The sequence below is a fragment of the Monodelphis domestica genome, chromosome 6 (assembly GCF_027887165.1).
Source record: "Monodelphis domestica isolate mMonDom1 chromosome 6, mMonDom1.pri, whole genome shotgun sequence".
Lineage (NCBI taxonomy): Eukaryota > Metazoa > Chordata > Mammalia > Didelphimorphia > Didelphidae > Monodelphis > Monodelphis domestica.
The window spans coordinates 28,061,798-28,088,117 of NC_077232.1; the positions used below are offsets into that span (position 1 = coordinate 28,061,798).

Sequence of the window (26,320 nt, forward strand, 5' to 3'; positions counted from 1 at the left end):
TTGTAACCCCATTATACCTATTACTGTACAGTTTGATGCATGTGAGATTCTTCCCTAGCCAAGCCACACTAGGCAGTGGAGAAATATTTCTGTGTACCTATGTTCTGGCCTAATGACCAATGTTGATGATATGAAACTCCTTTTGGATGGTCAGGCCTATAGTGCTGGGTGGTGGGTTGGCTGTAGTCATTGGAAGAAAGTAAATTGGACCACTAACAATTTGTGAATTTCATCTTCCTGTCCTATCTGGGATAATCTTAAAGAGGTTGCATGGCGTATGAATCCCAATTGGTCCTGAGGAGGCTAGAAGTACACATGGAGTTATGTGTGTCCAGTGAGGTATATCGCAACCCCTTAGCTGCAGAAGTCCCTTCCTGCAGGTCCTCTCAAGTTTGTAGTTTTGGAACTGATCCTGAATTAGGAGCACCAGATGGGAGCATCATAAATGTGAATTGGACCTATGAATTGGGTTTCTCTATCACTGGATGGGATCAGTGGACAAAACTACTGAAAATGCCCCAGGTCTGTGTAGTCATCATTCAGACTCAATCCAGTTTTGCCAATCTGAGACTCCCTCTCAGTGATTGAAAAGATAGGAAACCTCTCTTTTTTGGTTGTGAACACCCTTCTAAATTCAACTGGGGAGCCCTTTTGTTGCTATTGTGTCCCTCTGAGGGGGAGTGGGTTGACTGCTTATTTCCTCCAAAATTATACCATAGCTTAGGTCTCTCACCAGCCTATCAGGCCTCACCCTCCAGTAATCCTGTGGGTCTCTTCATGGTTTGGGAACTTCAGCACAGCTTTGAAGGCTGACAAGTCACTAGGAAATTGTACCAATCATGCTGGGGTCTTTCTTCTTTGCCAAGAAATTACCTATTGGAACTTCCCACCTCAGAGGGGACTGATCTGTTATTATGCTCTTTTAATCCCAGATGCTTTTCCTTGACCTACACAGAGCCGGCCTTTCAGACTATTGCAGGAGGCCTGGAGGATTGGTACTCCAACCAGGAGGAACGCCCCTACTCACGACAGAAACAAGCCATCTCAACTGCAATAATAGGGTTTAGTCTTGCTGTGGCCGTTTCAGTGGGGGTTACGGGAATAGCAGTATCTGTTCATACCTATTATCCACTCTCCCAAGAACTCAGTCGGGAGATGGAGGAAATCACTGCTGCCCTTTTGGTTTTACAGGGTCAGTTGGATTTGTTGGCCCAAGTTGTTCTCTAGAGCTGCCATGCTTTGGACCTTCTCACAGCTGGCTGTGGGGTACTTGCTTCTTCCTACAGGAAGACTGCTGTTACTATGTCAACCAGCTGGGCATAGTTGAACAGAAGAGGAGGGAAATCAGGGAACGGGCTAAGGAGAGAGCAAGTCGATCAAATAGTATGTTATCCTGGCTTTCTTCCCTTTTGTTATTTCTGTCTTGGATCCTGGCTCTGGTGGGGCCTCTTTGCATAATCCTGGTCTTTCTCCTTCTGGGCCCTTGCATTTTCCAAGCCCTAGTGGAGCTCATACAGTGGCTACAGGGACAAATGCAACTAGTGGCCACTTCTGGCTGGACAGGGAGTGGGAATAGAATAATGATCCTCAAAACAGCATCCAATTAGGAGACTCTATCCAGCACATACTAGTTGGAAAGAATTCCATCTAGAAAAAAGGGGGGACTGAAGGGGACTCATGCTGGGTATGCCAGCTAGAACAGGCAGAAAGTACCTAACCATACTCCCCCTCCCTTCCTCTTTTTCTTTTCTTCTTTTCTTTTTACAGGAAGTACGAGGGCTGAAAGTCCCTAACTCCACACAGAATAGGAACAATCCCCCTTATGGCCCACCTGCCCCTGCCACATAGCCTAAATCTGCTCTGCAACAGAAGCAGGTGTCCACGAGGACGGAAGAGAGTGGGGACTAGGCTTAGGAGAATAATCACCCGCTAGGAGGAGGACAGGACTGGGTGTTAGATTGGAACCCCTCTGGTGCATGCAGAAAATCCCCCCTTGAAACTATACTTCAACATCTGCCTCAGGTTCAGCAGATGCCTCCCAACTGAGTCGCATCTCTGTTGTGGACGCCCTCTTCCAGAAGAGAAATAAAACTGGCTTGCTGCTTTGTAATCTCAGTCTTGTTTTTTTTCATTTTGAGAAGGGGGACTCGCATCCTCCACACCGGGAAGAGCAGGCAGAGTCCGTGGCTCGAGCAGCTCGTGCCTCTGGGACCTTTCTATCTTAAAGCAGCCTTGTCCCCTTCCAGGTTGTGCAGGCCACTCAGCAGGGCTCCCTGGGTCTGCGCCTTTCTCCCAGGGCCCTCACCTTCTCTGGCTGTGTCTCCCTAGAGTCCCTGCTGGATCGGCTGCTTCCCACTGAACTGACTGCAAGGTGCTGTGGTCCATGGGAAGGGGTGTGCGGAGGGGAGCGAGCTCTGCCCCTGCACCGTCCCGGGGGAGAAGCGGAGGGAACATGCTTCACCAAACTGCTTCCTGCCTCGAATACCTTTTAAATTAATCTCAGAACGGACAGGCTCTTTTCTGGGCCGCCAGGCATGGCCAGTCAAAGGGAAACTACCCTTCTAATTGCATCTGGGAGAACTTCACACTTCCTAAAGGGATAACAAAGTTCAGACTCCTCTTTGGGTTGAGTATTAACGTGAGCACCTTGTTATCAGCCTTTACTACCTGTGATTAATCAACAGGCTGGGAGTGGGGGGGATGAACTTCTCCCACTCCACTGAATGCATAATGACATTTTACCTCATGTGATTTTCTTCCTCTAGCACTGTAATAATTCCAAAGTGATCAGCCCTGGATTTGGGTTCAAATCCCCGGCTGGGCATTTTTTTTTAACCCTTACCTTCCATCTTAGAATCATAGAATACAATACTGTGGATTGGTTCCAAGGTAAAAGAGCTAGGGCTAGGCAATGGGGATTGAATGACTTGCCCAGGGTCACACAGTAGGAACTATCTGGAGACAGATCTGAACTAAGAACCTCTCATTTCTAGGCGTGGCCTTCAATCCACTGAGCCCCAGCTGTGAGATCCTAAGCAAGTCTTCTTTCTTGCCTAAATGTTTCCTACTCTTCAAAGTTTTCAACTCATGTCACTTCTCCATGATTCTTTCCCCAACTATTACAGTTCCCACCAAATTCAGACAGTTCAAGACTATTCGTCTTAGTCTGTGATTATAGACTGCCTCCTATTGCTTCCTAGTCTAAATCTTATCTCTCTGTCTTACACTTGTCTTTATTCTCCTCTACAGATTTAGCAGGGCTGGGCACATACAAAGCCCTCAGTGGACACTTGTTGATTGTTTCATTAGTGCTAAATGGAGAATAATATACATGGGGAAACTTCAATCTTAATTTGTAAAGCATATAGCACATCAAGGGGGAAAGCCAGAGAAACCCTGAATGGGAAGGAGGCTTCATCTTCTTGGGTTCTAAGACACGGCACCAGATTGGCCGAAAACCACCCGTTTGTGCCTCCAAGCTCCCACAGGACAGGAATGAATGCTGGGGACAATCTGGCCAGAGCCGACCCTTCATTTGGCTGCATGCATCTCAGAGGCTCTCTCATGCTGTCCAGAGAAGGTGATGCAGATGGACCGTTATCCTTCCTCACAGAATCTGCAGCCTGTGGGGTGTAAAGATCCTCTCCCTGCCTAGAACCACCAATACAAGGCTCCTTCACTGGACTCCATGATTCCTCAGGACTTTCCAACCACACAGATAAAAAGTGTCCTGGAGCACGCTGCCAGCATGAGGACGGATGACTTCAGCAGCCAAATCTGCTTTTCATTACACTGAGCACATCATCTCTCTGCTCCAGCTGAGGGGGGGGTGACAATGCAGGCCCAGACTGGACCACTACCTTTGACTCTACAATTTGGGGAACCCAGGAAAGAGGGGGAGGAAGTTAGAGGGAGAATAATCTTAAAGGGTGGAGAAGCCCCCAGGCACATTCTGTTCCCAAGACACATAGGGAAGCTAAAAGGGGAAAAACAGATGAATCGAAAGGTGGATGAGCTTGGTATTTAGTTGTGTAAGAAATACCAAAATGGTATCCATCTCCAAATAGCACCCATACTGCAAGGCAAGCAAGAAGTACTGCTGCAAAAGGAACAGGCCAGAATGTCCTTCAAATCTTCCAAAGAAGGGGGAAGAACAAAGAAAGGAAGGAAAAAAAGAACAGTCACTCACTAAGAGAATTAGAGAAATAAAGACTTTATCTCAGCAAATGGGGATAAAGGACCAGAAACTAGGCCTGATGAATGACCCTGTGAGTCTGTAATAAAGGCTGTTTGACAGACAACTATCATGTGAGGGAATTGGTCATTGTATAGCTATTTTAGAACATTTACTCTTAAGGGGAATTTGGGTGATCCAATATTAAAATCACATTGATAAGATGGGCTCCAATTTATTGGTCAAAACCATACCCAGGTTCTAAGGGGAGAAATTACAACAGTGATCAGGAATAATAAAAGTTAAGCAGAAAACTAAAACACGAATTATTGAAAAGATTTTTCTTAATGAAGGGATGAGGTTGTTCATTCAATTCAATTCAACAACTACTTACTGAATACTTAACATGAGTAAAAGATGAAATCAGATATAATCCTTCCCCTTGAGAAGTTTACAAAGAAAAGACATGTGTCATGAGAGCCTGGTGGGGATGCTCAGGGGCCTCAGCTCATGCAACTCCCATGTGGAAGAGGATGGGGAGACAGCCAGTTTTTGGAAGGGCATGACAACGTACAATGAAAGTGCCCTGGTCCCCATGGATATATGCAGAGCCATTCTTTAACTGATTCCAGTCCAGCACATGAGGATGACAGACTATCAACAAGCCAGTCACTAACTGGCTAAATCAAGGTCTGGTTCTCATTCTTGCCTGAGTGGATTCAGACCTTTATCTCTCCACTCAGCTACTCCCATGTGGTTCTCTCTGTCTCTGTCTCTCTCTTTCTCTCTGTCTCTGTCTGTCTGTCTGTCTGTCTGTCTCTCTCTCACACACACTCCTCTGTTGTTGCTTTGATCTCTGTTGGATTTATTCTTTCTTCTTTTGGGTGAAGGGGTATTGGAGATAGCTATGACCTTGTGAGGCTTTGAAAGGCCAGGAAAGAGAACCACTGAAGTGTGGGAGCTGGAGCGCATGCCACGAAGGAGCCAGAGAATGAATGAGAAGCAAAGTTTTGAGAGGTCTATTTGACCTTGCCCAGCAACAGCAAAGACAAAGATTTAACCACCCATTGGCCATGCCACATTGGAAAGCGGTGGAACAAATGCCAAGTAGAAAACTGAGCTGTCTCTCCCCATTCTCCTCAAGGACCAAAACAGTATGGAAGGAGGGCGCCCCTAGGCATTAGGGGAAAATCCTTGTAACTTTGGTTCTGGCAAAATCTTTGAAGTAAAAATTAATTGGTGTTAGTTGGTTAAATAGAACTGGGGGATCAATGGTGAGGAGAACACACCTGCAATGGGCACTCAAGCCAACAACATTGGAGAAAGACTTGCTGAACACCCCTAGAACTCTCAGGGGCTGATGTAGTCAGTTTTGCTCTGGAAGAATGGAGCATCATTGCAGGCATTTATGATTAGAAAAGAAGCTAGATACAGCGAGGAGAGAGAGACCGCCTAAGTACTATTCCAGTTTCCACTGAATATTAAGAGGAAGTATGGCTGAGTGCAGTTAGAAGATTTGGATTCAAACTCCACTTCAGACATTTGGTAGCTGTGCTGCCCTGGGTAGATGGATTCATCACTCTGAAATATGAACATCTACACCTTAAAAATTAACCCAGGATTTGGATTATTGCTTTGTTGGTTGTCTACACTTAAAGTGACAGAGAAGAGGATAATGACCAGTACCCCCCCACACCCCCACAGGCCTCGGTTTCCTTATCTGCCAAATGAAAAGGTTGGACTCCGGCCTCCAGAGGTCCCTGCCAAGTCTAAACCTATAATCCTATAAGTGAAAGGAAGGTCTTCAATGAAATAGTTGAATAACCTATGGAAAACTTACAGATAATTTGGATGTGAAAATGCATGGGATGAGAAGCTATTCCTAGACCAGTGGACAGTTTACTCATCTATTGAGATTAAGATAATCTCACCAAGTTCTACAACACATGCAAATATGATAAATCAGGAAAGGCCTCAACAAAATACAAAAAAAGACCTGTTGCTCTGGGCACGAGGAGGACTTGTGTTCATCCTAATTGTCTCTCATGCAAGCCTCCCTCCTGCCACATTCCCAGAATTAGGCTATCTTGGAACTTCAAGTCTTCCCAGGACTAGAATGGCTATGGTAGCCATACCTATCCTCGAAGAGAGCTGAGATCTCTCTCATTCTGGAAGTCAGTGAGGGCCCAGAACCAGGACCTGCTGGAACGTGATGCTTATTAGGAAGGGGGGCAGTTTGTTTTTCATCTATATATATTCTATAGTTAATCTACTCTAGTCACACGCTTGCCCCAAGATGGAAATCGAGTGAGATGAACTACGGCAAGAGCCTCAATAATCCACAGCCAAGGGGAGCTTCTTTGGCTTGGACATCACCCGTCAAGCACTGGGCTCCTTCCCTTTACCAGCGCCCAGTCTCCGTGTTAGACACAAGCTCTTTTCACCTTTCCCTGCCCGTGTGTTTCCCTCTGCCGCCACAGACACTGCTGACTTGTGGAAAGAATGAAAACTAAGGACGAGATGAACTTCGTCTGTGGCCTGGGAAGGAAGCTGCCAAGACCGGGATGAGTTCTTTTCCTTTACTGATACTCCTGAAGAGATGATACCGGGGCCTGCAGTTCTGCCCCCGGGCATTACCAGCGCACTGCCTTGGCCCAAACCAAAGGAATAGGGGTGCTTTCCACTTCTTCGCGCTCCCAACGTAACAGGTTACTCCTCTAAAGGAAGACGGATAGCTGGGCAGAGGCCTGCCTCCCTGTCCCACAGGCTCGGACAGTCGCTTCTACAGAGAAGGGGTGAAGCCTGCACGTCCGGACAAAGGATGAGGCTTCTTGCCGATGGGTCTCACCATAGCGAGATTTGTCTTAGTAACGGAAGAAAAGATGGGGGTTGGGAAGCAAGGCCTTTCCCGACAGGATAAATCTGGACTCACTTATTAGTCCTCTAACCTCCGACTCCACATTCTCAATGAGGAAGGGGACCAGTGGCCTGTGAAATCACTTCCTCTGTTCCTAGGCCAAGTGCTGCTGGCGAGTTTCCTGTAATCCCAGACACCCCTTGAAGGCGGGACGAGCGGCTTCTCTCGCCCACTGCCCCTTATGCCCTGGGATGCCTCCGGCCTCTCCCCTTCAGGTAGAACCTGCTTTCCTAGACAGAGATCCCAACCCAGCCCAAAGGGGCCACAATCCCAAGGCGAAAAGGGCCAATGCGGGCAGACCCGGTCTGGGTGATCTTCCAAGTGATTAGTAGCTGGGGGAGGGGAAGGGGAAAGGTCATTTGCCCCCAAACAGCTTAGCCTTGGCTCCTTCTATGCCTCTTCCAAACAAGAAAGAGGCTGTTCGACTCCGTTTTCCCTCACACGTGCCCTTTGGCTGCCCTAGAAGACACGGGAAAAGAAGAACCAAACCCAGGCAGCCTTCTGCCATGCTTCTCCCACTGCCCGAGCTATTACCCGCCCACCGAGCCATTGTTTTTAGCCACCAAACATCAGAAGTGACCAGAGCAATGGAAATGTGGGACCGGGCTGATCCGGCTCAAGGTCCTTCCCAAAGCTCCCTCCTCTTGGGATGAGTCCAAACGAGGCCCAGGGTGCGTTCAGTGATTTGTTCCCCCGGCCCTCCCCACTGCCTTGCCACATCCATGCCCGCCACGCTGTTCCCTTGGCGTGCCCGAGTCCTGGACAACTTGCACAGCAGAGTCTTCCCTGATTGCGGTTGAGAAAGACCAATCGTGTATTTATTGGCAAGTGTCCTGGCTCCAGGAGGCCAGGGACCACCCCCTCCTCGCTCTACTGTGGCGCTCCGCATGCCATGGGTAGCGACGGGTCTTGAACCTGAGTATGGAGCTTTCTAAAGAGAATAGAGCGGTAAGGGCTAGGCAACGGGGATCAAGTGACTTGCCCACGGTCACCCAGCTAGGAAGCGTCTGGATTTGAACCAGGACCTCCCGTCTCTAGGCCTGACTCTCCATCCACTGAGCCACCCAGCTGGCCCAGATACAGCAGCTTCTGACCGGACCCTAATATTTGGGAGCTTGATTGAGGACTGGCACCAGGATTTAGCAAGATGGAGTCTCGCTGAGGAAGCCCCATCTGTGCAGTTTATAAGACAATCTGTTGAAAATTACCCTTCTCTTTTCTTTTGAACCCAAGCTCTCCTTCTGAGGACACTGTCACTCTCGTAGACTTTCAGCCAGGGTGGGAGGGAAGGGAAATCTCTCCTCTGTCAGCGGGATGGTGGCCCGGGTTCAAGCACATGGCTGCAGGAATGTGACCCGCCTAGGTGAGTCCAAGACCGGACCCCAGACTCTGGCTGCCTTCTTTGGCCTTTCTGTTTGACTTTGCTCAGGACAAGGCAGTGACTAGCAATCCGGAGAAGGGGGCGCTTCTAGCATTGGTGGTACCTTCTAGGCTAAGAATTCTCGAATTAGGAATTTGGCCATTAGTCCACACGAGATCCAGGAAGACCTTCTCGGAGGCGACGGGATGCTGCCAGGATCACCCTGTAATGCAGCCCCAGAAGGACTAAAGCCGAGCTTTAGCTCCCCAGGAAATCTGGGACTTGGGAGTCACTTGTACAGTGGCCTGGAGAGGTGAAAGTGAAATATCTGGTCAGCATCCCCATAAAGTTGTCTTACTTTTGAAGGGGAAGTACTAGAAACAGAATGCGCTAATTGAGTGTTTTATGTTTCCTGTGTTTGTTCTTGGAGTCCTTTCGGTCCTCAGCCTTTCTGTGCCGGAGGGAATAAACAGCTGCTCTGTACCCAATGTCCATATTATAGACACTGAGTACCTTTCTAGAGAGGGCCTGTTACCTGCCTCATGGGGAGGCTGTAGATGGATGGGAGCTGCGTCTCAGCTTTATTCGAGAGATTTCCCTAGAACGGGGACAGCCGGAGAGAAGGAAATCTGACCCCTTCTTTGGGGCCAGACCCATCCCCACGATTGAATCCGGATCCCTGGGAGCCCCGAGCCAGAGCCCCTTGTTGGCCTCCCCACCCCCGGGCCATGAGGTACAACTAAATTACTGTCCCAGTAATGAGCGGGGATGTCCTAGCACACACTGGCTCGTCCAGTCTGCCCAGGTTCTGGATTCTGCAACATGATTGGCCCTATGCGGGAAAAGAGGCTCTAGAAGTGCTCATCCAACTACTGGAGCCTCAGCTCTAAGGATTCTAAGTGGCTCGGAAGTGGAGACAAACCATTTTCCCACAGTGCTGCGAGTACTTGGTTTAAAAAGCACACAATAGATGCGTGATAAGCTTGGCCTGTTGGACCAGAATTATACTGAAGAGACCCTGGGGCATGCTCTCATTGAGATCCCCTTTTCTACAATAGCACCAGAAGAATGTTCCCATTTCCTGGATTTCCAACCACCCAAACCAAAAAGCCACGATTTGGTTCTGGGCCTTTTTACTGCAAACTCAAAGGCTGTGAGAGGGGTGAGACACCACCTCCCTTCTGGAGCTTTGAGGATGAATGGGAGGCCTACGGTGAGGATATCAATGCTTCCTTTACAGGAATAATACTCGTAACAATTGCTGGTCTTATAAAGCACCTACTAGGTGCTGGGCTCAGGGCTAATTGTTTTGTGAATGCATGAGAAAATGGAGGCAGACGGAGGTTGAGCGCCTTTTCCAGAGGCATACAGCTAGCAAGTGTCTGAGGCCAGGTTTGAACTCGGGTCTTTCTGACTCCAGGCCCAGCACTCTGTGCCCTGTGGCACCACTGGGAAGAGATATAACAGACTTCTTTCCTCCTTGCACTCCTAGAAAACCGTAGGAACACCTATTTGTTAAGCACTAACTAGGACACCCATCGATCAATCAATAATTAAGTGCCCAGGGTGTGCCAGGCAATGGGCTAGCTTCTGGGATATAAAGACAAAAGCAGAACCTTTCCTGACCTCGGGGAGTTGGCATGAACAGTGGCTATAACGTGGGCATTTGTACATGGCAGTTGAGTGGCATTTGAGCCAAGTTCTTGCTGAGCAGGAGAGAGGAAGCAAAAAGATGGGGTTTAAAGCAGAAGCATGCTCAGAGCCCCCTCTCCCTGGGGCCCCGTCTTACATCTTTTGGGGCAGCTGGGTAGCACAGTGGAGAGTACTGGGCCTGGAAGATTCCCCTTTCTGAGTTCAAACTTGACCTCAGCCACTTACTAACTGTGGGATTCTGGGTAAGTCACTTCATCTCGTTTGCCTTCGTTTCCTCATCTATCAAATGAAGTGAAAAAGGAAATGGCAAACCGCTCCGTGTCTGCCAAAAAAACCAAAAGCCAAGCCCAATGGGGTCAAGAAGAGTGAGACCAAACCACAACAAGAAGTCATCCGAGGTCATGTGTCCTGGTGCTCCCCAAAAAGGTGGCAAAGACTCCGAGTTAAGTGGCTGCACCCCCCACCGTGGCCTCCGTTCAGGAGCTGGAGCAGCTGCTAAGACGACCAGGTAAAATGTCAGCCATTGCTTGGGTCAGCTAGATGCAGGGAAGAGGCCTCGAACAGACACTTGGAAGGGGGCCAGGGGAGGGCATGAATTCATTACTCTAAGAACCCATTTATTAAACACTTAATCCGCTCAAAGCACGGGGCTGGAAACCTTTCTTCAAGAGGCTCACATCCTATTGGGGAGACGACACACTGGGCATTCTCTGCTGCAAGTTGGGCAGAAAGGCCCAGGGGTCCTTCGGGCACGGTGGCGAGGAAGGTGGTCAAGCGCACTCTGGAATGCCACTCCCATGGACAGAACCTGCTGCGGAACCACTCAACAGCGCCAGGAAAGGAGATGGAGAGGCGGCAGAAAAGACAAGAGGGAGCCAAGTCACGGAAATCCACAGAGAAGGGAGGATCCAGGAGGCCTGGGCATGGATGAGTTCTTGTTACCTTTGGGGCCAGTCGGCCAGCAGGCATGGAGGAGGGCGCCGTTTGCTGGGGTGCAGTCACTGTGCTAAGTATCGGGCAGAAAGGACAAAGAACTCCCATTGGCTGAGGGAGACAACGCATCAGGAAGGAGGTCCCCATGAGGTTTAGGCAGAGTGGGGGAAAGAGGGTCAGAAAGCACAATGTCCAAGGACCAGGGGGGCCTCCCACAGGAGGAAGGCTTTGAGCTGATTCTCGAAGCCAGGGAAATGCAGAGTTGGAGGGACGGAGCCTTCTCAGCACGCAGGGAGCCAGTCATTGCTTGGAAAGGGGAGACGGAAGATCATGTTCCGGGTTGCGGTACCCCATCGTGGGCCAGAGAAGTCAAATGCAAGCCAACTGGACAGGTAGGAAGGAGGCAGGTTATAAAGACCTTAAATGCCAAACAAAAGACTTATTAGCTGAGCCTGGAGGGAGATGCTGGAACTCACAGTGTGGGCGATGAGATGGTCAGAGATCACCCGGGGAGCCCCACAGACACTCGGCCTGGAAGAGGGAGGAATTTAGGCCACCGCAGCGGTCTGAGCGACGTGATGAGGACCTGAACGAGGGTGCTGCCAAGGTAGGCGTGGCAAGAGATGGGGGACGAGAGGGAAAAATGATGGACGACACGAAGGTGACAAGCCTGGGAGAATGGGGGGCTGAAAGGGCGCCACTGAGAAAAGGCCTTCACCTCTGGCCAGGAGGAGCGCAGTTTCCAGTGAGGACAAGGAGAGAAGCCAGATTTTCACAGGGTTGGGGAGGGGATGAAAAGAAAGGGAGTGAAAGCAACAAGGGCAGACGGCACTTCTTCTTCTAAGACTTCGGCAGAGACACGGAAGCAAAGACAGAGGACAAAACCTTGGGGGGGCTTCTTAAGGATACAGTGATCAGTAAAGGGGGGAAGGTGGAAGATTAGAGAGTAGGAATGACTGCAAGGGCAGTCTGCTGGAGAAGATGGGAGGAGATGGGAGTCAAGAGTACAGGGAGAGGGCTTATGTAGGGCCAGGAGAAGGGTCCATATTTTATCAGATACTGAGAACAGGAGGAAGGAGATTAGGGAGTTCTGAGATCAAGAAGCGAGAAGAAGGAGCTCAAAGCAAACAGTCTATTTTTGCAGTAAAGTAGGGGGCACAGCACTAAACAGAGAGGGTTGGGAAGAGTGAGGGCAAAAGAGAAGGCTTAGAATTGTTACTGTGGGGAAAAATACCGAAAACCAATTTAGGAAGAGTAAAAGGATTGCCTTGCTCAAGAGAGGGCCCAGTGAGCTGAGGTGACATAAATCTGTATTAGACCAGTGAACAAGGTTGCCTGACTTTATCCAGCTCCATTCAGTAACTCCTACGGAGGAGCCAAGTAGACAGAATGACAGCCAGGCAAGGCTTGAGCAGTGACAGAATAAGGGAATCTGGAGCAGATGACAGGGTAGAGTGGAACAGCTTAACTACAGGGCAGCGACTGGGAAGGAAGGAAAGTGAACAACAAAAAAGGCAGAAAAGGGACTCATTATGACCATCCAGACCGGTTAGCCCTCATGCTGGTCATCTGGGCAGTGAGCTGTAACCAGACCAAGCGCCTGTTCCATCGGCACACACCTCCCGGGATCCCAGAAGCAATCATGACCCACCTACAGATGTGGCACTGGATGGCTGACTTGAATCTCTACAACTCTACAAGGCAGAGTGTAAACAGCATCCCCTCCTCTTAACAGCTAAGGAAAGGCTTGGAGAGGTTATGCTCTCTGCCTGAGGTCACATGGCCATTAAAAATCCGACCAGGATCGGAACCTACTTCTATCTAATAAGCGTAATCAGATTTGTAAAGCGCTCCTGAGAACATAATCTAGCTAGCCAATTCCTCAGACTAGGTGATGGTGATAGATTAGAAACAATCGGTGGCTGGTGTGTTCTATACCGGGTGTTCCTGACAATCCAGCCCCTCTTCACGTTTCTCATTGGATCATGCGCCAAGCAGGGAGGAACTGTCTAATCCCATGTGTTATGTCATTGCCTCTCAACAGCTAGAAATACTTGGGCTGTTCTTGCCAGGAAAGAAATGATCAAGCCCCAAACCAACCAAAGCAAGCATTTTAAAACAGAATAAAAAGAAGCTCCTAACCCGGAGGAAAGGAGCTCTCATGGGCCCATGAGCCAAGACCTTCCTGTCATGATAACTGGTGGGGAAGGTTCTGGACGAACCACCACTGGCCCTTGGCTTCAGGAGGAGTTTCTGGTCCTGATAGGAAGTCGTTGATGTCATATTTTCTCTCTTTTTAATCAAAGTCCAATGTCTCAAAAATAACACAAGCCCGCATTTATCTAGCATCTCATGGGTGACAAAGCACATTTGCCACAACCCTACAGAGTTCATCCTCTATGACTACTTGGCTGGGGACTTGTTGCTGGACAGAAATGATGCCGGCCGTCAGATAGAAGCCTGGCTCCAGGCTGCCTTCCTTAAGCCTGCAGAAAGGCAGTATGCCACTGTACTCATTATCCATCCAGGGAGTGCAATCTCTGACTGACCACTAGCTGAAGCTTTTTCTGAACCCAGACCCAGGTCTATGACCAGCAACAAGAGAGCCCTTTCCTGAGAGAATGCAGTATCCCTGGGGCCACAAGAGGGGCTGAGCTTTAAGAGGCCTGCTACCATCACTACCAGCAAGCCCACACAACTCGGATTAACCCTTTGCTACCCAGGCCAGAAATTAGTCATGGGGATGAAATAGCATATTGGCTACATTTTAAAATATAAAATTTGCTGTATGCACTCAGCTCAGAGCCCTGACCCCAGGGTCATTTCCACTCTCTCAACTCATATCTCATTAGATTCATAGATTCAGAAGAAACTCAGTATGCTGTGATCACATAGCTTAATGGGAACCAAATTAAAAGAGGAAACTAAACCTTTATGGAGACTTTTGCCTCTGACCATCTTTTAGTCTCATATTTCCCTTCCAGATCTTTGGGTGCAGCTTGCAGGAATCCTGATTGAATGCAACTGAGACTTCTGGAAAAGGATAATAATCACAGACCAAAAGAGGAAAAATATGGGAAGCAGAGGGCTTTCATTCTCCATCTCAGACTCATAGACTACAGGGGAAATCAGCTCCCCCAGCTCACCAGCTGCACAAAATTTACAAGAGCTGGCAATCTGGGCAACTCTGGATTTCTTCTCTTCAGAGGTCTCAGAAGCTGTATCTGCTATAGGCTTGGACCATCTCCCAGCGTTAATGGTTTCTGGTTGCTTTGTTCAAATGGCATCTCACCTTAAGGGCAGCATGCCTCTCCAAGTGGTCCCAGTCCTCCCTAGCCATTCCCATCTCTCTCCAGAACTCCAAGCCACGAGGCCCAAAGAAGGAAGAGAGGAAGCAAAAAGAGGCCACCATGAAATGTTTGGACATTGTTTCCTCATCCTATCTTGTAACTTCTGCACTGGGGCAAGTGAGAGCTCACCAAGCCCTGAGATGAGAGGGTTGACACACTATGGTCATCATAAAGAATCCTGCCAATTTCTCATTCCATGAATCATCTTCCACGGCCCAGGAAAAACAGTAATTCAGACAAAACATCAAGTCGAATTCTTCTAGGCTATGGTGACAATAATAACTTATGCTTATTGTTCATTCTCCAGGACTGTTTATCATGATGGGCAAAGTCCTCATGAAACAAGCATGAACACACACACACACACACAGAGTGACACAGATCTTTGGCTGACTCAATGTTCCTGATGCTCTAACTTCCTCTCTTGGTGCGTTTATTGTTCCTTGGGGGCAGCAGGCCCGAGGCCCCTTTGGCTCTCCCCAATTCACAGGCACTCTCCATCTGTTCAGAGTGGCACCTCGAATCCTTCCTTCCTTCCACCTTCCCCAGGTTGTGGGGAAACATTCAAAGTTAAAGTCTGCATCCAACATAAAAGAAAATCCCCTGGGATTTCCTATCCCCCTTTCAAGAGTGTCCAGGGAAATATGATCTAAAGATCACATGGCTTTGCAGACATACACACATCCCAGCTCAGTTACTCATGTTTTACAGCTTATCCAGATTTGTAACAACAGTCATGGATTTGTTTGAAAACACCCAAACCAAGAGAGTGGCAGCTCAGTAGAGAAATGAGGCAGCCCCAAGGCACAGGCTCAGCTGTCTCCAAGGTGATCTCCATCCCTGTCTCCCAGTGCTAGACACACAAAGTGGGAGTGACTATAGTTGAAGCACGCAGGATCATAGACCTATGATATGGGGCCAAGTCCAAGCATACCACCAAAAAGTCAGCTATCGCCCCCATTCCTGGCAATGCAGGAGTCCTGTGCCTATAGGATGGAGTTCTGGAACCCAGACCTGAAGGGCACCACAAGAGGCTGCCTGGCTCAGTTATAAATGCAGGTCTCTGACAAGGTGAAGTGTGAGAGGTAAGGCTTCCCAAAAACTGGGGTTCTGGGGCTGAATTCCCTATATCCTAATCATGGCCCCCATTGATAACAGCACTTCAACAGTTTGACAATGCTTCTCTCCCAACAGCGTGAAGTGGAAGGCTGTACAATTATTATTGACACCCTGTTTTTGCAAATGAAGAAAGAATTCAGAGAGGTAAAGGGATGAAGTGTCTGAGCAAGGACAGGAGGCTACAGGACAGAACAGATGGAATCCTGGGCTTTGGAGCCTAGAAAATCTGGGTTCCAATTCCACTGTCCACTGACCAACGGGGTCATCCCAGGAAAATCACTTCCTCTCCCTTCTGCATCCAGGAAATGAGGAGTTGGGCTCAATGACCTCTAGCATCCCTTCCAACTTGGAATTCACTGATCCTCTAATTAGGGCAGGCAGAGAAGCTTCAGAGCACTCAAGTTAGAGGGTGTCATAGGCTCTTGTTACTGTTATTCAACAGCACCAAAAAAAAAAGTCAGATCTTAGCACCTGGTTAGTCAACATGCATTTCTTTGGCACTTTCAGAATGCCAGGAATTGTGCGAGGGCTGAAAGAATAATGAGCCCAGAACTCAGATAAAGCCGAATATTGGATACACTGTCAGGTACAGTCACAGACCTGAGTGTTTTTACTTAATGGCATCTCTTCATTACATGAGAGGGTTACCCAGACTAAAGGAGGGGGTCTTCTTCCAGAAATGACTGTTAAAATGTAATCTTAAAAATAAATATTTCTTTAAACTAAAAAAAGTGGAGGGAGGGGGATAAGTTAAATCAGGAAGCCTTGAGCACCTAGTTTCTCAAGGTCTCTATTTCTATTCCTTCCTCCCCCCCAAATCCCACCTTTGCCCCCCAGCTAAGGGCCCATTTCATGCCACTTCCTCCAAGGCACAGTTAGTGATATTTGCCTGGCACTGACATTCCTAGTGATGGTCCTAGTCAGAAACTCAGATGTCACATCCTACCTGCAAGCCCAGCATCCCTCCTCACCATACCGACACCTAGAAGAGCACTCCTTCCACAATACTGAATAAATGCTGTCCAAAAGAATGCTGAAGTAGATGACAGAGCAAATAGGAGCCAAACTAAAAGCAAGCAGCAGCATTCACCATTCAAGCGGAGCCCAGTAAGTGGATGGGCCCAGGTTCCACTCTCTATGTCACCTGGAAGAAGTCCATTCGGATCCCAGGATCATTGCTGGGTCCCCATTTCCTCCTCTAGAAAAGGAGGGGTTTGAACTGTGTGATCTCGAAAGTCTCTTTCTCCTATCAATCATATGATCCCATGAACTTTATACACTGAAGTCTTCAGTCTTGTTCAAAAACAGGTTTTCGGTGCTTTGATGCTAGCTTCTTCCCACTCTGTGCCTTAATCGGCCCCCAGGCAAACTGAGTTTCCTAGATTTGTGGAGGTGTAGGGCATGTGCTCCCTCCACTACACTGTGCAAGTTTTGACTTCAAGGACGCATTTGACACGACAAATGCAGCCAAGTGCAGAGGAACGAACCCAAGAGGTGTCACGGGGAGCCCTGGCTTCTAGACCTTCAGCGAGACCTCAGCGATTCCCTCCCTGGACCTCAGTTTCCACATCTGTAAAGTGAGGAGTCAGGGCTACGTATTGTCAAAGGTCCTTGGCCTCTCTGAAGCTGGGATTTGGATTTTTTAAAATGATCACGAAGGAGGCTCTTTAGTCTCTTGCCACACCCAAACTCTAATGACCCCAAGGTCTATATCAATATCACTTCAACTCTCAGAAGTCATTATTATTGGTGATTATCCTATTAATTCTAGGAGCAGTATAAGAGAAGTTCAACAGACATTCACATGGGCTTAATTCTGCTTCAGATTCACTGTCACAGGAAATGTCTCTTGTACAGTAGAACATGAAGCCATACTAAAGAAAATTTCACATAAAGAGAGAAAGAATGGCAACAACATCAAGCCCAGGACTAGAGTTATTATTGCAAAGAAAAGGAAAATCCATCGATAAAGACTTGGGAAAGTGAACAGTGTGGAGAGGAAAGAGCCAAAATGAAGCATCGTCTTCATGAAGAGACACTCCTGCTGGAGAGAGCAGATTCAACTCAGTTCAATTCCACAAACATTAACTATGTTAACAGGCCGAGGAATAGGGGGCAGCGAGGTCACTCAGTGGATTGAGATCCAAGTCTAGGGAAAGGAAGCCCTGGGTTCAAATTTGGCTTCAGATACTTCCTGGCTGTGTGACCCCGAGGAAGTCACTTAACCCTCATTGCCTACTCCTTCCATTCTTCTGTCTTGGTACCAAAACACAGTATTGACTCTAAGATGGAAGGTAAAGGTTTTTTTAAAAAAAGCCCAGGAATCTAGAAGGCCAACTTGTCAGTTTTCCATTTCGCTGGCCTGTTCACTTCAGACCACACCATGAGAACAGGCATGACTCTTTTCTCCACCTTACCCTCGTTTAGAGAAATGAGAGAAAGACTTGGCTGTGTTCCCAGAAATCCCACTCCTCCCAGGAACACGGAATTCCAACCCACTACGGATTCTGATTTTATTTACAAGACCAGCAGCTTTGCCTAAGATCCAGGGAGAATCGGGAACCCCCTAAGAACAACCCAACTGTAGGCCATTAAACTTGTTGGCTGCTCTCCAAAGAGACACTGAGCAGCTTCAGAAGAAAATCTATTTTCAAGGAAAATGGCCTGTGAAAATGGAACTCATACTGAAGTTCAAAACCAGTGTCAGATGGCAGCATCTCTGAGTCAGCTCTGTTTCCTCTGAACGCTCCTATAAACCAGCCAACAGGAAAGTGGAAAATAGAAACCAAATGGCTGTTTAAAGATGTGTGGGCAAAGCTCTATCAAAACGCAGATCAGCAGTATGTCAGCCACATCTATAAGCCATTCAGCAACAACAAGAAGAAGAGCGCTTTCTTATTTGTTGAACATCTGTGGCTCTTGGAGCTCCAAAGAGAGGCTTTAAAGACATTCGTGCCATTCCACGAGCCAATGACGCCGGGAATCGGGATGCTGTGCTCCGGGACACAGTCCTGAGGGGCCTGGCTCACAGTCATCGTCTGGGCGCTCGCTTCAGAGGCCCGGTGGCCCCATTTGGGGGTTTTCTTGGTGGAGATACTAAAGGGTTCACCATGGCCTTCTCCAGCTCGTTGGCCAGGTGAAGAGATGGAGGCCGATGGGGTGCAGCAAGGAAGTGGCTGAGGCCAGATCGGAACTCCTGAAGATGAGTCTTCGTGACTCGGAGCCACCGAGCAGTCACTTCCTCCCATCTCTTGCAGTTGATTCCAACAGCTTGACCCTCTATCCTCACCCCTCCCCCCCCCCCCCGGTCTCTCTAGCATCTGCTTCTCCACTGGCCTCCTGATACTCAAATCCTTACCAGGGATCCCCTCCATCCTCTCCTCAGGAAAGTCTTTGCCATCTGGGGCCTCCACTAGAGCCTAAGCCTCTGCCACATGCCTCCTGGCCTCGCCATCACCATGAATCTGCTCTCTCCAGAGTCCCCCAGGGGAGGGCGGCCAGATCAGACAGCCTTGCCTCAAGCCTTGGCCTCCCTGCGGCCCTCGCCGTCTGCTCCGCTTCTCTAGTTTGGGGGTGACACTCTTCTTTTGGGGCTGCTGCATCTTCCCCAGGATGGCCCCTGACCCTGAGGATCTTCCGAGGGTCTGTCGTGGGCCCTCTTCTTCTGGACTAGGTCACCCCGTAAGCTCCTCGGCTCTTGGGGGCTCGCAGACGAGTCCCAGATCCACACTTCTGGTCCTCTCCTTTTTCTTCAGCTTCCATCTAGACACGCCAAGTCTGTGGGCCCCAACTCTGGAACGGGGTGGACCAAGGCTGTCTCGGATGTGACGTGTCCAAAGAGAATTCACCGTCTTTCCCTTCAAATGCACCCCCTTTCCCCAGCTTCCCTCTGCCTGTGGAGGCCCCCCATCCCACGAGCTGCCAAATCTCCCGTCCATGTAGCCTTCTCTCCACACCCCCACACTAGGGCCCCTCTCCATCCAGCTGCCAGAGTGATTCTCCCACAAAGCAGGTCTGGCCCCTTCACCCCATTACTCAGTAACCCTCCACTGGCTCCCTGGTCCCTCCAGGATCAAGTATAACATTGTCTGGCTGGCATCGAAAGCCTTCACACCCAGCCCCTCTACTTCCAGGCTTACTGGCTTTACTCCAGAGACACTGGCCTGTTTTCTGTCCACGCTAGAGGTCAAAAGACCCGAGTTCCAATCCAGATTCAGATACTTACTAGCTATGTGTCCCTGGACAAGTCTCTCGACCTATTTGCCTCAGTTTCATCATCTGTAAAATGGGAATAATAACAGCACCTACATCCCAGAGTTGTGGTGAGGGTCAGAGACCACCATCCTTGCAAAGCACTGGGCAGTCCACAATTCTCCTCCCACATGACTCTGGACCCTTGCCCTGGGGCTCCCCCATGCCTGGCATGCTCCAGCCCTCATCAAGGCCTCGTGGCTTCCCTGGCTTCCTTCCACATTCAGCTCGTCTCCCTGCTCGGGACGGACCTCGTGGTTGTCCACACGGCCCCTCCCCGAGCCTGGGAGCTGTGCGAGGGCAGGGACCAGCCATCTTCCGGCCTTTCTTTGGACAGGGTCCGGCACCTAGATAGGCCTTGGGTGGAGGCCGGCCGATGGAGCGTTCTCCAGAAATGCACTCTGACTCAATAAATGATGGCCGGAGCAAAGCGGCTTCCCCGAGATTGGCTGCACACGGGGAGGCCGCGGGCCCTCGGCCAGAAGGCCAGCCCGACGGGGGCCGGATCTAAGAGAAGGCGGCCCCCCCAGGGGTCATGGGACGAGGCACCCTTGGCTAACCTCGGCCACGGAGCATTCACAGGCAGGACAGAGGTGGACGTGTCCCGCTCTGTTCTCCATGTACCCTGGCCAGGTCCAAGCGCCTCCCCCAGGCCGGCCCCGCTGGCAAAGCGTCGTTGTACTTACTATTCAGTGAAGAACCTGGCAATGCCGTATTGACTAATATCCTCCCTGTTCTCCAGCAGCTGGCTCACTGCATCCTCCATGTACGTGAGGACGTGTCGCTGAGCTGCAAACCAAAAGGGAGAGGGATTAAAGCGCACACTTCCTTGGAAGACCAGGGGCTCCGCCATGAGCCCGGGGCTCCTCTGGGTGGGCCGTGGGGGACAGAGCTAGCCTGCTGGCCCTACAGACCCTGCGGCGGATGCCCCGTGCCACGAAGCACAACAAGCAAGGGGACTGTCTGGAAGGGCCACCCTCTTTCTTCTCTCCGGGCTTTAAGACAGACCGAGACGGGAACTGGAGCTGTGTCACGGCGTCGTCAAAAGGCCTGAAAGTTGTGTTCCAAGCCCCCAGCTCCCTCACCCTCCACCCCTATTCTTTTGCCTGTCAGAATAATTCACTCTGCAGTTACTCCTACAACTGATTCCGGGCTTGGGAAGTAGATGCTTCAGGATGGTGCAGAAGGAAAAAAAAGGAAAATAAAGGCTTTTTCTAGTCACTAGAAACCATTACCGGCCTTTAAAAGCATCTGAGGGAGGCAGGCATTGGAATCAGAAAGTCCTGGCTTAAATACTGCCTGTGTGACCCTGGACAAGTCACAGCACCACAGGCAACGCTCTTAGATTTGGATTGATGGAGAAAGTTTCCACACCAGGAAGTCACACCAATCATAACCCAGGTCTGGAGAGGAAAAAGCACCTGAACCAGTCCGTGATCTCAAAATCACAATATCATTCAATTTCAATGTGATTCAATTGATGAAAAATCCCCTTTTCACACTGGTTGTGCCTGACAAAGCATCGGTTAAACACAGGCAGAAGAGCGGCGCCACATAGAGAGACGAAGGAGAAAGGATGTGAGAAGCAGCATCAACAAATGAGGTCTGAATCTGCCTCAACCACAGAATGGCCTTGGTCAAGTTGCTTGACCTCCCTGGACTCAGTTTCTTCATCTGTAAAATGAGGGAGTGCCTTGGCTCTCTTTCAGCACTAATCTATGATCCTATGATCAACTCAGGAGTTTGGGCAGGTGAGTTTGTCAGGACAACCCTGACTAAATGTGTCTAAAAAAAAAAGAACTACAAAGGCATGGTCTGAACTCTTGATGAAGTGTGAAATTCTCTTTGGTGGAATCAGAGGGGCAGTTTGCTGCTGGCAGGCAAAAGAATGACCTTTTTTTAATCATCCTCTTCTGTCTTAGAATCAAAGCTGTATTTTGGTTCCAAGGCACAAGAGCAGAAAGGGATAGGCAATGGGTTAAGTGACTTGCCTAGGGTCACAAAGCTACGATGTGTCTGAGGCCAGATTTGAATCCAGGACCTCCCATCACTGGCCTGGCTCTCAATCCACTTGAGCCACCCAGCTGCCCTTCCTGTGAGGTTTTTAAAAGCTAGATCGCTAGTTCTGGGGTCAGTTGAAGCAGATCTTTGTGGAACATGCTTCCTGGCAGCAGAGAAGAGAGTCACCCATGCTGGAAGAATTCCGCTCTTACAAGGGGATCATGCTTTGCTTTTTCTCTCTGCATGTCAACCAGAAGGTAGTGAGGTAGAAGAGATTTCTCCCTCTTATTCCCCAACTCACCCATCACCTCCCATAGCTTACAGCAGAACTACCCAAATGGTAGGAGAAATCACACATTGCAGTAAAGAGTGGAGACCCCCCCCCAGCAGCAGAGAAGAGAGCCATCTATGGATATAAGAGAAAACTGGGGCTCAGGAGTCAAGCTTCAGAGAAGAACAGGCCCAAGAACATGCCCAGGATAAATGCCGTACCCAAATGGAAAGACTGTGAGGATAGAAGAGAATAAGCATCAAGGCCCTACAATCTAAGATGTGTGAATTGTCTTGGTCATACGTGTTCTTTCTGTATGTGCCTCATTACTAGTGAACTCTTGGATACATCCTCACACTCAACTTGTGAAACAAAGCGAGGCTTATTTATTTTCTATTCCTTCAGTAGACTATTTTTATTCCTAGGTTTAGGGGAGAAATGTTTTGCAGCCATCCTTCCAACTCGACCACCTTAGCTAAGCTCATTTTATCTTTTTGTCTGACCAAAGCACACTTGAATGATAGTTTAAGGAATAATGGACAATGGAGTACCTCTGAAACCTGATGGGAGGAGTCACTCTTTGGGGATCCCACCTGAGAGTGCCACACTGGGGAAGCGGTTCAAAGGAGGAGCTACACCTCAATTCAATTTTTTTTCTCCATCTCCATAGTGCCTTATGGTTTACAAAAGGTTTTCCTTACCATGGCCCTCTAAGGTAGATAATAGAAACATTATTCATCTCCATTTCACAGATGAAGAAACTTGTCCAAGGTCACAGAGCTAATAACTGGGGAACAGGGATTCACATTCAGGACTCCTGAGTCCAGGGTCCATGAGTAACCTTTCTGCTATGGTATCCTATCTTCATCTCACTTTCTCGGTTTTTCAATCTAGGAAGTGGGAAAAGCATTTCTTTCTAAAGTAGTAAGAATAAAAAGCAACCCACTAAAGTGATGCTCCTGTTGCCATCATTCTTTGGTCATTGTCTCCTCACTCTAGAAAACATAGAGGTATCCTCAGAGTAGTAAACATTGAGAACCATCCCTAACAGCCTGATCACATAGGAAAGACACTTAATAAAACTCATTCACTTGCTGGTTCCCTAGGAATAAAAATATTCTACTCTCTCCCATTTTCTTCTCTTTCTCTCTTCCCTAATATCTTCCCTGTATTGTAAAATAAACTACCATAAATTCCATTTGACTTTAGAAATTTATTTTTGGGATTTAGAAATTAAATCCCTAATGACCAATTAAATATTCTGTCCAACCATAAATTTAACAATCTGGCAACCACGAAGGGACTGCCCACTCTTTCACACGTGGGTCATAGACCTCCTACTCAGTGTATGAAATGGGTGTTCACACCTTTTTGTGGTTAAAATCCAAAATGGGTAGATCTCCATATTCAACTTTAAGTACTGTGCTTACATTCTTGGTGATTAAAATCTAAAAATAGGCAGGGGATTACAATTTAATCTTCACAGTCAAGGAAGAGCCAAATACCTTCATTGTTACAATCAGGGGAGAGCCAAGTCCCATCTTTATAAGGAACAGAAAACAAATGAGCCTCACTATCAGAGCTCTAAGTTTGTGGGTGATGATGTTGACTAGAGGTTTGGTCTCTGGCCAAAGTCCAGGTGAATGGCCCATACCTTTTGTGACTTGTTCTACACAAGGGTTTTCCAAAGTTAACAATCAACCTTTGCAAACACAAAAAAATGGATTTCGACAAATCAGGTTTTGTGTGTATGTGTTTTAACCAACTCTTTGTTTTTGTTCTCTGCAAGTATTTTAAAGATTATCCAAACTGAGAATGAAGGTTTGGGCAACTTCTCCCTGGGGTGTGAGATCTTAAACATGAGAGTTGGCCAGCCAACAATACAGAGGGCAACCCATCACTGCATGCAATCCTTATCCACGTCCATACTCTTGGGCATCTGCCAGAGTCCCACACGGCATGCTGTGGGGGGTTCCGGAACACCTGACATTGCCTTAGCACTGAGGGAGCACAGTGTCTGCTCACTAGTGATCCTTCATGCTTGCTACATCACTGGCCCACCTACATTTCTTTGATACTATCTTGACACTATTTTTCCTCTGCAATTCTTTATTCTTTGAAGTAATACATGACATTAGTGGTTTGCAAGATAGCAATCACTAAAGTAAAAACAGATAGTAAAGTGGGAAGAGAAAAATAGCAAGATAATTTGACACTGTAGTCATCTATTACCTGGCATCTCCAATTAATGATTCACTTTTATTGCACAGATGAAGAGAAACACCAGCATATTGGTTTTCCAACGGTCAACACTTTGTGCTTTTAAAGAAGTTGATTGACACTGGATTTTGGAACTTCTTGAAGGATTGCTCCCTGGGGATATTTGAACTTTTCTGCTTTTTGTTCAAATGGGGTTGGTAAAAGAGGGCAGCTGGGTGGCTCAGTGGACCGAGAGCTACACCTGGAGAGAGAAGGTCCTGGGCTCAAATTTGGCCTCAGATACTTCCTAGCTGTGTGACCGTGGGAAAGTCACTTAACCCTCATTGTCTTGCCCTTACCACTCTTCTGTCTTAGGACCAATACACTATATTGATTTTAAGATGGAAGATAAGTGTTGTGTTGTTTTTTTTAAATAGGGTTGGTATAATTTTTTTTAACTTGGCTGAAGAAATGGAAGGTCTAAACTGTGTCTTCTGCTTATATATCCAAGGTAGATCTTGAACCCAGGCCTTCCTAACTCAAGGCCTTCCTAACTCTAACCATTAGACCATGATGTCTTTTTTTTTTTTGTTTAACTTGTAAAAATGTCATCTTGATTAATAGTAAAAGTTAAAACAAAAGAGTGGATAGACATCTGGGACACATGAGCCACAAGACAGTGATCTAGCCATTATCTCTGATCCCGATGACCTCTCACACCTCTCTGAAAGAGAAATTATATTGCAAAGATAAAGCAATTTCAGCCGTTTCTATGGTCAAAGACAACCAGAATCCCAAAGGGGGTGGGGCGGTAAACCAAGGACTAAGACTCACTGATCCTGAATTCACTTAGCACCCACCTGCCACCTCCTATGCTACCAGGAGCAGGGTATCACACAGACTTACATCCAAATCCACCCCTCCTCTTTGGTGCCATGGGGGAACTAGCTCCAGTCCGCAGAAGTCTGTTTGGGTGATGGCCAGCCAGGCCTCAGCACTTCAGGAACTCAAATCTGTCTGGAACTGCAACCCAGAAGCATCAATGCTGTGATGCACTAAGCCGGAGGAAAGGAGCCCGACACCCAGCTGGGGCCAGTTCTGCCTCCTCAAAAGTCTACTGGGGCAGAGGCCTAAGCTGGTGAACTGTAAGTTGCTCAGTGAGGAAGGAGGTGGAGACTCTGAGATACACCCCAGAGGGAAACCACAATGAGAAAGGGAGGGAGTCAGGAAATGAGTGAAAAGGAAAAAAGCCCAGAAGTACCAAAGATTTCAGAAAAAAAGAAAACTCAAAGATGTTGAATAGAAACATGCATCAATGGGAAAAATATCAGCAGAAGGAAAGATGGCCTCCAGATCAGGTAAATAAGTTCAGGTCTCTGAATAAATACTGCAAAACAAAGGAAAATGATCCAAGGCTTAATGAGACAAAGGACCCTAGGGAACTTGAAGAGAGCACAGAACTACAAACGGTGTTCCTTCCCAGCAAAAATAATGAACAGGATAGAAAAAATTGCATCTGCAATGGCAGATTCATCACCAAAGAAACAAAGGAAAGGATAATGGATTGGGACCATAAATACATAGACATTAAGGAGAACCTAGAAGAAAAGAAACAAATACCAAGAACACTAAAAGAAAATCTGCTCACGCTACAAGCCAAACATACCGATCTCAAAGGGAGGATGTGCAAAGATGACCTAAGGAGCATAGGTCTCCCAGAAGAACATGACAGGACGAAAGAAAATAAAACCGTAACACCATAATGAGGGAAATAATAGAAAGGGGCTCCCCAGAACTTATAAATATTGAAAATGAAATTCTACTTGAAAGAATTCACAGATCACCTCCAGGGAAAAAAGGGGCTCAATGCTACAAACTCCAAGACACATAGTGATTAAATTGAGCAATTCAATTCAAGAGCAAGTTCTGTAAGCCATCAGGAGAAAGACCTTCAATCAAACACAAAGAAGAGAACATTCAAATAACTCAAAAGATTATTTCATACCCCCAATAAAAAGAAAGAGGCCATGAATGCCTCCGATGCATTCCGAAGGGCAAGGAAGCTCAGGATCCAGCTCAAGGTGCCCCATTC

The 26,320-nt window shown here is 48.0% G+C and overlaps 1 protein-coding gene across 3 annotated transcripts in view; it reads right to left on the reverse strand.

Moving 5' to 3' along the window:
• CSTPP1 (centriolar satellite-associated tubulin polyglutamylase complex regulator 1) overlaps window positions 1-26,320 on the reverse strand; it is a 173,384-nt gene that overhangs the window by 102,633 nt on the left and 44,431 nt on the right. For all 3 annotated transcript variants that reach the window (XM_007497407.3, XM_007497406.3, XM_001370007.4), the window contains exon 2: window positions 20,444-20,546. In XM_007497407.3, coding sequence (XP_007497469.1) covers window positions 20,444-20,546 — 103 coding nt within the window. The remainder of the gene's footprint in view (window positions 1-20,443; window positions 20,547-26,320) is intronic.